This window comes from Panthera uncia, chromosome B1 (assembly GCF_023721935.1).
Source record: "Panthera uncia isolate 11264 chromosome B1, Puncia_PCG_1.0, whole genome shotgun sequence".
In the NCBI taxonomy this organism is placed as follows: Eukaryota; Metazoa; Chordata; class Mammalia; order Carnivora; family Felidae; genus Panthera; species Panthera uncia.
Window position 1 is genome coordinate 101,012,458 of NC_064811.1, and position 13,482 is coordinate 101,025,939.

The window sequence follows — 13,482 nt, forward strand, 5'->3', positions numbered from 1 at the left end:
CCCCTGGAAGACTTAAATTTTAATTGGCACTATATCTTTGCAGACCTTACATCAGACTCTTGGCTGTGTCTTCCGTCATAGATGTTCTGTGACTACAGGGGATGAGGGACTTCTTCAAAACTGCCAACAAAAATTTCTGGTTGTTCATGCATGTTTTAAATTGTATATTTATGATGTTATTTTTAACTCCTCTTTGAGACCATCAGAAGAATCTAGGTAATAATCACAACTTTTATAACTCTTGCTACTCTCACAATTAAATGTCATGGCCATTTGATCTCACACCTTGCCCTTTATCTGCATTTCATCCTGTGCTGCCATTGATAATTGAGTAATCAGGATGTTAGTACATCTCAGAGATTATTGTTCCTAATGAATCCAGTCCCAGATCTCATTTTGATGGTCTATTTGTTGGAGCTATTTCTGGTATAATTACTGTCTTTGAGCCAGGAAAGAGATAGCATATCAAAACAAGTCAAGGAGGATCTACTAGAGACACTTACCAAGCTGTGGTCATGGTACAGGGAAGCTGTGAGAGAGAATGCAGTACCCTGGGTCTAGTGACAGTAGAAGTGTTACTATCCCTAGCATTGAAGGTAGGAATGGATGGAAGAATTAGCAGAACCCAGAAGGAAAAAGTCTTGAGAGAAACTGGGTTCTTTGATTGAGAAGTTACTTCACTTGGAGAATCAGGGAATCTCTTCTGTCCCTCAGACATCCTACCAGAGCTCCCCAGTGGCAGGACCTAATGAAAAGCCAGAGGACAGGGGAGAACTTTGATATATATGCCATACAAGTGAGCCTCCTGAGGACAGAGTGCAAGTGGTAAGATGTTGGAGAATAGATAGGGAGGTGCACCAATTGTATGAAGAGTTTCAGTGTGTTTGACATCTTCTCTGAGGCATGTAGGTAATTTGATAAGGTTTTCACAGACTAGAACTAAGGATCTGACTACCTGGGGAAAGGAGAAAGAAAGAACTTTGAAAAGCCCATTTTCCTATTCCACATATATCTTCAAGGGAAGAATGACTCTTATAAGCATCTTAAACATTTTATGAGTTCACATGAGTAATTCAGAAATCTTTTACTTTGTGCTATTCCCAGGATAATAAATGGCTAGGCTTGTATTATTTTTATTAAATAATTTTATTAATTGATCTACAGAGACATTATATGTAACAATTCAATATAAAAAATAAATACTTTGGGATAAATAATTTAAGTGAATTTTTAGAGCCCCTAGGGCTTACAAAAAGAATCTTAAAAGATCCATGTTTATCATAAGAATAATAATTACAAAAGGTAGCAAACCATACATCAAAAAATAAATATAAATTTTAAATATTTAAATAAATAACCTGATACATTTTAAATAGGAGACACTCAATTATCAAGTCAGTGTTGAGAAGATGCTTTGACAAAAGGTAATCCATTTGTTCAGAAATTCTACAATGGTTGCTGTCTCATCATCATATTTACATGTGAATCTTGTTTCAGATCCCTGTAAGAGAAAAATTTAATTTTTTTAGTTCAAGGTAGTTTCCCTTATATATAGTTATTCTCCATTGAAATCTCACAGGCTTATGGCCTTTATTTTCAAGTATGCTAAACATATTAATCATTCACATTTTCTTGAGATAGTCCAAATGGCCTACCAAAAAATTGTATGTTATGATACCAAGTGATAGTAAAATGAAAACTAGGATTTTCTTCATTTGTCAATTCTGTCAATCTCAGTGAATACAAGAATTTTTTTCCTGAATTGTATAAAAATAAACATTTTAAGTAAAAACAGTTCCAGACAAATATTTTATTAAATGCTGCATGCAAAAGAAAGTTATTAAACCTCTTTTTCTGTGGGCATATGTCTGTATCCTTATCTAAGTGTAGGTTACAGGTATGCAGTCATATGCACATTAAACTTTTTCAAACCATAAGTCTTCTCTTAACTTTAGTGAATCTCCTTATTGTTCCCCAAAGAAAGATAGAGCCAGCCCAGAATAAGTTAGGATAAGCTTTTGTTTGGGGAAAATTTGTGTGAAGAACATTTTCATAAATACTCATACCCACTCCACCTTAGTATCAACGCAGGTGAGTTTCCCAATTTTAAAAGTCTAAACATTAGAAATTTTGTTCTATGGACTGAGTTTTTAGAAATTAACCTCCTCTGCTCATAGGAGCTGTTTCAACTCTGCCTCTAGCTGAGAAAGAAAATACTTTAAAATATAGCAAGATAGAAGAGAAGGCTTTTTTAAATTGAGGTAATTCCTATCCTGGAAACATATTTCCTTTAAAGATAAGATAAATATTTCCTTTAAATAAATTGTTTCAGTGTTATATATCTTCTTACATATAATTATTTAAATTTTAACATTTTAATTATTTAAATATTAAATATTAAATAAACCTCCCCTCCTGGGAAGGTTTAAATTTTTAACAATAGATTGCTTTTGAAATACATTTCCTGAATTTCACATAATTTTATATTAATTTTGCATCAAGAACTGAGAATGAGTTTTCTGATGGTCAGAAATTTCAGAGCAAACCTCTTGACATAGATGTCAGTCCATCAATGTCTAGATGGCATTGATCTCAGTGTATTTTTTTTAATTAGTTGGAAAGAAACAGTCTACTGTTTCTTATTTGGAAACAACTAGAGTTACATAATTTTATAAACTTGGTTCTACTGTAATTAAAATTATGCTATTTCTTTAGGATTCCTGTTAACTCATGAAGTTTGTACTTTTGGCAGATGAAAAAAGAGAGCCATGAATCTCTACACATCCCAAGTCCCTTGTATATTTAATATTTCCTGTGCATTTAAAAATACTTAAGTCCCTGAAAGTATTACCTCTAAATAAAGTTACCTATCTAGCCCATTGGCCTAAATTTTAGCGATTACCATTTTTTAGGTAAATCTCTTAGTCCTTCAACCAAATAATAGGGAAACCCCATTTTAAAAGCCTTTCAGGTAATCAGTATTGGTTGTTCTGAAAAACAATCTAAAAGAATTTTAAAATATGTAACAAAACCTGTTTTCTTTCTGTGAAATTTAATTGTCTTCTCCCACTCCCAGTTTTGTGTTAATGTGAGAGAGAGCTTAAAAAAAAATGTGAGAGAGAGATGACAGAGTGCCAGGGTAGGGGCTTGTTAGTGGCTGGATGGTGGGCAGAAACCCTTTAGCTTTTACTTCTTAGCTCCACAATGTATCATCTACCATAAAAATGATTCATGTTCATAGTGGTCTTAAAATGCATGAGTACTTCACAAATAACAAAACCGTTATATCACTTTAAAATGCGATTCCATTTGTTTTATTTTCAGGAGAGCAAATACAATAATGCCTTACCTTTAGTTTCAGAACTGTTACATTGATATTGCTCATTAATTCCTTGATGTGATTCAAGTGAAAGTTTTTGCTTTGAGCTAAATATAGCACTTCCTCCAGAGGTTTGAGTTCTTCTACTAGACACTGAAGATGTGTCAATTCTGTGGCCTTGAATAATAATAAAAATAATTATTGGATCATTTTTCCCTAAAGGTCAGAATCAGAAATTAATCTCAAGTTTATTTTATTAGGAGTAGCAGTATAGTTCTTAGTATTATCCCTGTTCTCAGCATTACTGTAAAGATGGACCAATATAACTTACATTATAAGATTGGAAGAACTTTAGTTCAACTACCCATGTTTTGCCTTAACTGTGAGCAAATAATGAGTCATTAACTTCAGTTTAATTTGGCCTTGCCAAAAGTTAGCATTTCTGCACCCGAATGCAAATCACAGATATAGGCATAATTCTTTTCCAGTATGTGTAGAAATTATTAGAACCAGAGTAGTCACAACATGGAAGTATAGGATCACATTATATGATTCTAGTATTTAATAATCTAAGAGTTGAGAATCATAGAAAGTTAAGGACAGAGGAGCTCTTGGGTATGCTGTGATAGTCCCAACATTTTATAGATTAGGCAGTTGGAACTATATAGTTAAGATTCTCAATACAGCAAGTCATATAACTGCGTCAATTTTTTATTTTTCTATAATAAGTACATTAAGAAGCACTTTTTAAAAAATTATGTGTCCCAACCAAATAAAAGGTTAGAATTTTTGAAGGACTTTTGGGTGGCCCTCCACACTTAGACATATACACCCACCCATCTACTTACGTGGTCTACTACATTGATAGTATTTCACACTTCTGTGGTACATTATAATTTTAAAGTGTCTTCTCCCAAATAAACCCATTTAAGTCTCACAGCCACTTTTTGAGATACCAATTCAGCATTGTTATTTCCATTTTACAAATAATGAAATTAAATCTCAGAATTTAAGTGTTTTTCCCAAGGTCACATGACTAGGTGGAGCCAAGATTAAATTTTATTTATTTTTCTTTATGGCATTAACATAGCATCCTTTGACGTAATTTTTTATCCCTTCCTAAAAAATTTTTTTTGCAAATATAGACTGGTGGTAAAATGGACAAATGAATGGAATTTATCACATTACTTCAGGTTTCAAATAGATTTTGAGCTGTCATTTAGAAACTGTTAGATTTCAAAGAATTTCACCACCTTCTAACTTATGCACATAATCTTATCTTACCTTTCTAACAATTTCTAAAAAGAGAGAGGACTACACCACACACATTTTATGACATTTCCATCCATTGCCCTTTCAACTTGCTACTACAAATGCAGGGCTTAACGTTTTTGGCATGAGCAACTTGGAGCTATTTCCTTCAAAAACCAGTCTAGTGTCGTTATGTTGCTCTAGTTACATGGCTCTAATTAAATTGGAGAAGCATCTCTAAGTTATTTTCATTTTTCAGAAGAGTAGTTTGAAGCATACCATGACCTTTAAAAAGTTTTGAATCTTGGAAACCAAGTCATATAGCATCGTAAGTCTCTAGGTCTATTGGCATAAAAGATGTGTAAGTCCAAATTTTTAGTTTATACTCCCCAGGGAGAGTTTTGTTTTTACTATAACTAATAGCTAATTCTTATATGTTATTTATTCTGTGTTAGACACTGTTATGAGTACTTTACATCTACTCGTTAATCCTCACAAAACTATATGAAGTATATATATAATTATCATTCACATAAGTAGATTAGAAACTGAGCCACAGAGTAGGTAATTTGCCCAGGGTCACAAAAGCTAAGACATGGCAGAGCTGGGATTTTAGTTTGGATAATCTGGCTCTAGAGACTGTGCTATTGGTCACTGTTATGTTGCAGCTCAAAGGTAGACCCTTAGGAATCTTTCCCAAAACAATAAAGGATTTTTTAAAATAGACTTCTCTGAAATCAATTTTGATAATTTGTATGGTAAAATGATATAATCAAATATCTCTCAAGTTTTACATTTTTCAATAAAAGTCAACATAATCTTTTAAAACTGTCTTCTTCCCACTGCCTCTGTCCCAAAACACAAATACACATAAAAAATATATAGGCAAAGCTATTTTCCAGAAACTTCACTACAAAATTGGTTTAAAAAATATTGAAGTTATTAATTTCTTTTCCTCAGATGAGGTGCTACTAATCTAATCAGCATGCAGATTTTCATATCGTTTTGAATTTTATTAAGACATAAATTGAACATAGAAAGTTGTACTTACCTTCTTGGGCACGTAAAATTTAAATGTGAGCATCCTGGAGAGTTTGGGGTTCTCAGGATTCTGAGAAAGCATAATATATTTTCATTAAAAAATGATCTCCAGTTCAAAACTTATATGTAATAATTTTGATAAGAAAGAAAGTATACTTACATTAACTCCATTCAAAAGCAACCGTAAATCCAGCAGTAATTGCTCCAGCTGTTGCTGTGTTTCCTTTGTAGAGCTTGAAGCAGGTGCACTGTTTGTGACGAGTATAAGAGTCAGTGCAATGCAAGACAAGAGTTGAATTTTGTACATTGTGGCAGGAGTTGAGGTTACTGTGAGTAGTGGTTAGAGAGGCTGATAGAAAGCTCTTGAACGAGAGAAGCAATTTATACTGTTAATTCTGGAAAAATCTTATGGGGGTGTCAAAATGTTTTACATATTACACATATTTTCAAAGATTCTACCTGTGTGGCAAAAAGCATTACCTTTATTTTTCCTCTTCTGATGACTCTTTGGAATTTCTTTAAACCCCCATAAACTGACTGAATGGATGTAGGTAAAATCCCTGTTGGTTACATTAGCCCACACTTAGGTGGCAGTTGTAATTCAGACAACTAACGCCTTCTGTATGAAACAATTTTTCCTCCCTCTTTCTTTAAGGGGGTGGGGATACAAAAGTGTCTCATGAAAATTTTCTCTTTGTCATAAAACTGTGTTGAACATGTGGAGCACTGTGGTATGGTGGACAAGAGTAAATAGTTGCAAAGAATAAATTTTTAGATTTGTTGATTACACAGGAAGAATATTGGTTTCCTGTTCAGGATGGTTTTACCTTTTGATCTACACAATGACTGAGCTAATGCATATGTGATAGATTACTTCTTAAACAATCAGCTAGAGAAATATTAAGACTAGAATACATAAAATGCTCATTGAGCTTAAGGTGCTGTCTTAGTTTTAATGTTTCTTGTATCTGTTTTAATCTCTTAATATCTGTTGCACATTTTTAATGGATATGATGTTCAGCAAATAAATACCCAGGAAAGGATTTGCATGCAAGAGTACTAATGCTGCTTTTGGGGAGGGGGTTTTGGACAAATATATTTTTGCTGCTTTATGATTTTTCCTGGGCATCAAGGGGATGTAAGGTGAGTTGGAATGTCACCAGAACCAAGGATGCTTTTTCTTCCTCTTGTTCTCAAGGACCACCTGAGCTATTAGATCTTTTCCTTCAGTTTATGTCCATTTCATTTCTCTCTCTCTTTATTGAACAGATTGCTTATATTTCTTTAACTATAAGGCAGAAAATGAGAATAATAGGGATCCCCAAGTTTATTTGTTTGTAGAAAGCCACTAACTAAAATTTCTGGACATTATTTAGGAGAAAGATAATATGATCTGGCAAGCATGAGGTGTACCAATCCTGGCCTAAGTAGTGGGGCTGGGGCTGAGAAAGGGATGGTAGTAAAATAGCCCAGGAGGCTGTGGTGGGTCATAGGGTAGGGGTGTTTGTGTGTGCATGCTCCTTGTGGAATAAGAGCTGTCCTCAGAGCAGGGATATCAGGACTCATTTATTCCAAGATGATTCTTATTATACAGAGGTCAGAATTGAATCAACAGAAGTTACTAAGAAGGGGTATCCATTACAATTTTGGAGTGCCTTTTACGAAAAAAAATAAAGTACTACAAACAACTCATGACAAACAAATATTCAGAAAAGGGTTTGCATCCAAGAGTACTGATGCTAGTTTTATAATAGACTTTATATGCGCTGTATGTAAACCAATCCTTAAGTTTGTACTTGTTATGTTTTCACCTCTCTAATAGATTTGGGTTTCTCCACTACAGCATCTAGGGCACTATGAGGGTAACAATAGTAGTTCTGAAATAAGATCAGATCGATATGTTTAAAGTTAGTAGAATGGGTAGGATACTTAGGATATGTGTTAATGTGTCCTCAGTATAATGCACTAACTGCCCCAGTATGATGGTAGAGGTATAAAGTTCTGACTTAAATTGGAGATAATTGAGAAAATTCTTCCTCAAAGAGTTGCTGGTGACTCCTCCAATTTTACTAATTCATTTTGTGTCTAGTCTTTAAAAAGACATTTATCTAGCACTTCAGGTATATAGAAAGGGAGAAAAAAGAACATTGTGAAAACACATAGCCTAGTTTAAGCCTTACAGCAAACCTGTGACGGGATGGTTCCCATTTTGCAGATTAGAAAACTGAATCTCAGATATGTTAACTAATTTATTATAGGTCATGAAGCCCTGACTGCCAATCAGGGGCAGAACAAGGATTTGAAACCAGAATATTCTGACTCTATAGCCCACTCTTCTCACTTGTATTCTTTCTTAAGGAACCTGATGTGCCATAGGGAATAATGTACACAGACCAGTGTAATCCTGGGTAAAAGGTAAAAATTTCCACCTCAAGAGAGATAGATATAAAGAATTTTGAAGAAGGAACATGACTTGAAACTGGATTTTGACATGTTTAAACTATAGATATGTAAATTTAGGATTAGGAAGAAGGTGGTGGGCAGAAACGGTTAACCATTCTTAGGAACATTTATACCTACAAAAAGCAGAGAAAAATGGCTTAGGACTATTTATGTGGTAGACAACATTCTGAAGAATGTAAAACAACTTAACATTTAAAAATAAGCATTATAGTTCCTCGGGTGGAAAAAAATGAAGGAAAAGCCAGATTAGCGATCAGTGATCTTTTAGGAGACATTAGAGACAAGTTAGAGACAAATGATCATGATCTTTTCTTTTTATTACTAAAAAATGCAAAGTGCCTCTCTCTACCTCTCAAATCAAAACCACAAAGTGAGCATTAGTTCTAAGGGAAAGGCTATTTAATGATCTGTGTGTCAACTTTATAATACTTGTTTTGCTCTCTAAAGACTTCGGTGTTTCATCCCAGCATCATCAGCTCAGGCCTTTACCCTTCCAGAATGGAAGAATTCAGGCCCACACATTTTTCTGTGTGGGGGCTTTTCCAATGAGGCTTTTGATGTTCTCATAGTCTTGGTATTTCTATTTCTCCAGCTATTTCCATTAGAGAATGGGTCAATATATGCTACATTTTTGGGACCCTGTAGAAAATTCGTTCCTAAGCTCCTGGCTTATCCCTATTAGCACATAACAGACACCATTATGGAAGTTGGTCTTATAATTTCTTTCTTGAAATGCCTGAGGATAAAGCTACCATACGATGTGGCATACTTTCACTTTTTAACATGTCTGACACATCAGCTGGCTTTTTTGGCTATAGTGGTGGTAAAGTCAGTAGTAGACTGCTAGCTACTGCATGTGTCACACCCCCTACTTCCCCTTTGAAAATAAAATTCTACTATTCAATAAGCTGTTTTCATTGCTTAGCATTGTTTGTGACTCAGCCTCTTAGACTCGAGTAGCCCAAGTTCTTTAAAAAGGGAAGCCTCAGCAGTGCTTAAGTTGGTTAAGCATCTGACTGTTGATTTTGGCTCAGGTCATGATCTCACAGTTCATGAGTTCAAGCCCCACATCAGGCTCTGTGCTAACAGCTTGGAACCTGCTTGGGATTCTTTCTCTATCCTCTCTCTCTGCCTCTCCCCTGCTCTCTCTCTCTCTCTCTCTCTCTCCCTGTCTCTCAAAATAAATAAATAAACTTAAAAAAAGGGAACCTTCAATCCCTGAAGCTGTCTACCGAAGAGACTGGTCAGTCAGTTGCACACATTGTCCATCCAGCAAAGCTGACTTTCAAGGACTCCAAGTCCTGTGAGAATTTTCTCTTTCTCACCCTTTCCCATCACTTTGTAAAACTTAAAAATGTTTTTTTAGTGTTTATTTAATTTTGAGAGAAAGCGCAAATGAGAGAGAGGCTGAGAGAGGGGGAGACACAGAATCTGAAGCAAGCTCCAGGCTCTGAGCTCCCAGTGCAGAACCCGACATGGGGCTCAAACTCACAAACTGTGAGATCATGACCTGAGCCAAAGTCCAACGCCCAACTGAGCCACCTAGGTGCCCCCACTTTGTAAAACTTTAATTTGGACTGGAGCTTGATGCCCATATTAATGTGTCTCTTGTTAGTTTCTCTACAGGCCTCTTGGCTTTTCAAGATACAGTTATCTCCCTGTATTTAGGGACATATTATTGAATTCTCTCTATACCACCTAGAGAGTATTCAGCTATGATCTCTGTGTTTTCCATGAGAAACTGAATTTCCTCAGGCATAGGTTGGTGCCCAGTCTTTGTCTTTATCAGACCTATAGTCCTCCATGATAGATTTACCTCTGTAAATCTATCTGTGGATCACAGTTAAGTCTCACTCTTGTACTCTTCCATGTGGTAAATTTTAATGATGTTCATAATCTTTTGGGATGGAAGAATTATTTCCATGGTACTTTTAATTTTGCAAAGTATTTTCAAATTCATTATCTCATTGAGTCATATTTTACTGATAAGAAATTTGATGTTTGTGCAGGTTAAGTGACTTTCCCAAGATCACATTCTTAAGTTAGTGGTGAAGTTAGAGCAAAACCCCAAGACTTCCTGGCCCCTAATGATCTTACATATTTCCGGTGTAAAATAGTGAGATGCCAAATTCTAGGTACATTAGACTACACAGAGAAGGTTGAATTAGAGTGTGCCTACTATTCCATCTCACTTCACTCTATCAGTGATAGCTGATGAGTCAGGCAAGGCATCATCTACCTTCACCTACCCAACACCTTGTCTGAGAAATTTCAGGATTTCTAAGAAGTTAGAGCAGCTGAATTCACACAGCTACAGAAGCTAGGTTTTACTCATGTTTTTCATTTCTTTCTGGGCCTTTTAAAAGCACCAGAGCATTTGATGTTTCCTAACAATTCTATCATGTCTGAAGAAAAAAAGTGATTGCATCCACTGTGAATTTAAGTTGAATTGGACATTCAGAGTACGGTGTTTTAAGGCTGACATGGGAGTATCACACTAGGCATTTGTCTGTATTTGGCAACCAAGAGGCACCTCACTGCCTAAATGTAACAATAATGGGAGTATCTTACAAACCCTTGGAACTTTACTTTTTGTGTAAATATAAGACCCATGTCAAGTCACACAGCAGTTACCAGAAGTAGAATGGAACAGTCTGACAGTAATAGCAATAGATTTGCAAGGCATTTCATATTTATAAAGCACTTTCACATCCATTTATCTCCTCTTACGGCAAAACAGGTAAGGAAATTTTTTTCTGGTTATATGTATTTCACTAAGGACTTTATTTTCTTTGTACATTAAAAATTAAGCCTTGCAACTTACACATAAATATTAGCTTTCTTCTCTTCAATATAAGTGCTTTAATTAAAATCTTGTAAAAATATATTATTTACATTTATCTTCATCTTTCCTGCCTAACTTTGTTTCTAAGCTCTCTGTTAATCATTTGTTCTTCCCTCTTCTACAGTAGCTTTGAGTGTATCATTCATTTACAGTCCATTGTCCCATCATTCATAATGTTAAAAGATAAACTGAGGCATATTTTAAAATTTAAGAGTTTATTTGAGCAAAAATCTATTTGAATTGGACAGCATCCCATCTAGCAAATAGAAGGGAGCTCTGGGGAATTGTACAAAATGAAAAACTGATATCCAGAGAAAGCAAGAACAAGGAAGGTATACTATGCAAAACAAAACAAAACAAAAAAAAATGTGTTGGTTATTACAAAGCTACTTTCTTTTAGGGATGGCACTGGTCTATCAGATAGATTATCTGGTGCTGATCAGACAGTTCCTGATTGACTGGTTTAAGATTCCATTCCTGGGAGAAATGAAGCTAGAATTAAGTCTTGGTTTAATGACTTTATTTTGGGCCTGTTGTTTTGTTTTTAAAACTAAATGATAATTTTTTAAAGAGTATAGCCTGATTTAGATTTAGATTGTGTGGTACTGTTTCCTAAGGAATTCAAGTGCCACACCCCCCTGGTGAGAATAGAACCACACCAGGGCCCCCATTGGCTGGGGCATCAGAGCCTAACTAAAGGAAGAACAAGCTCCATATCCATCCAGTCAGTCCTGTAGGGGCAGCTACAAGACACTGAATCACCTCAGAGCTTCCTAAATCCCTCACTTTCCTCAGATCCAAAGGGGTTGTGAAAAGCTATTCTTCTATTTTTGTTGTAGAAAATTCTAATTTCATCCTAATATCTATTCTTCCCTCCTGCTTAGAAAAAGAATCCTGATTTTTAGCTAGATATATTGCTGCTCCTCATAAAGACCACATTTCCTACTTTCCCTTTGCAATGAAGTGTGGCCATGTAGCTATAATGGCTGGAGCTCTAGTAACACTTCTGGACCTTAAGGACAGGGGACCATACTCTCGGGATGTTAAAGCTGAGAGCTGTGATAGTGAATATTTTATGTAGCTGCCAAGTCAACTCTGATTTCCTAGTTCCTGACGGCTTTTATGTAAAAGAGAAGCAAGTATATCTTGTTTAAGCCACTGTTATTTTGGGTTTCTCATTACAGTTGACCCTTGAACAATGTGGGGGGTTAGAGGCACTGACCCCTGCACAGTTGAAAATCCATGTATAACTTTTGATTGCCCCCAAATTTAACTAATAGCCTGCTACTGACTGGAAACCTTACTGATAACTTAAATAGCCCATTAACATATATACTCTATATGTGTTGTATGCCATATTCTTACAATAAAATAAGCTAAAGAAAAGACAGTGTTGTTAAGAAAATCATAAGGAAGATAAAATACCTTTACAGTATAATACTGTATTTATTTTTAAAATCTTTATATAAGTGGACCTGTGCAGTTCAAACCAATATTGTTTAAGGGTCAACTGTATATGCAGTTAACAACACTGTATAAGTACATTAGGCCATATTCTTTTTAGACAATCCTATTTGGTATTTGTTTTTTTTTACTACAAAATATTTAAGGTACATTGTTGAACAACATCATGGGCTATGGGAGTACAAAAATAAGTAGCTATCCCTAGCCTACAAAATTTTACATTTTAGTAGGAAAGACAATATAAAACTGTGAATGCAAAGGGTGGGTGGGTAAGTTAATTGGTAAGTGTACAATTTGCTAACCTCTACTGTCATAAGAATAGACTTATAGACTAATGGAATAGAATTGAGACTCTAGAAATAAACCCTGTAATTTATGATCAGTTGGTTTTGGCAAGGGTGCCAAGACAGTTGAATGGACAAAGAATAGTCTTTTCAACAGCTGGTGCTGGGACAACTGCATATCTATTTGCAAAAGAATGAAGTTGGACCCCTACTTCATGTGATATACCAACATTAACCAAAAATAAATCATAGAACTGAATTTTAGACCTAAAATAACAAAACTTGTAGAATAAAACATAGAAGTAAATATTCTTGGCTTTGAATTAGTCAAGGTTTCTTTAATATGTCACTAAAAAAATCAAAATCAAAAAAATGAGACTTCATTAAAATCTACAACTTTTGTCCTTCAAAGGACACCATAAAGAAAGTGAAAAGATAACCCACAGAATGGAATAAAATATTTGCAAATCATGATTCTTATAAGTGATTTGTATCCATAATGTATAAAGAATTTTTGTAACTCAACAATAAAAAGGCAACTCATTTAAAAATGGAAAAATTATTTGAATAGACATTTCTCCAAAAAATATGTACACATGGCCAAAAAGCACATGAAAAGATGTTCAATATCATTAATAGGTAAAAACAAACCAAAATCATAATGAGCTGCCACTTCATACCCATTAAGGTAAGTAAAATAAAAAAGACAATAGCAAATGTTGACAATGATGTGAAGAAATAGGACCGTAATGTATTGCTGGGGAGAATGTAAATTAATGGTGCAGCTTCTTTGGAAAGGAATTTGGTAGTTGGGT

General features: G+C 34.9%; 2 protein-coding genes across 4 annotated transcripts in view; one reads left to right on the forward strand and one right to left on the reverse strand.

Annotated features, from left to right (window-relative positions):
• Positions 1-13,482, forward strand: part of ADAD1 (adenosine deaminase domain containing 1) — a 103,589-nt gene that overhangs the window by 71,569 nt on the left and 18,538 nt on the right. The gene's annotated exons all lie outside the window — the stretch shown is intronic.
• IL2 (interleukin 2) lies at positions 1,366-5,977 on the reverse strand. Its single transcript, XM_049631129.1, has 4 exons — positions 5,772-5,977; positions 5,622-5,681; positions 3,350-3,496; positions 1,366-1,501 (listed from the first exon to the last, which is right to left on the reverse strand). The coding sequence occupies exons 1-4, from the start codon at positions 5,916-5,918 to the stop codon at positions 1,391-1,393; spliced, it is 465 nt and encodes a 154-aa protein (XP_049487086.1). The 5' UTR covers positions 5,919-5,977; the 3' UTR covers positions 1,366-1,390.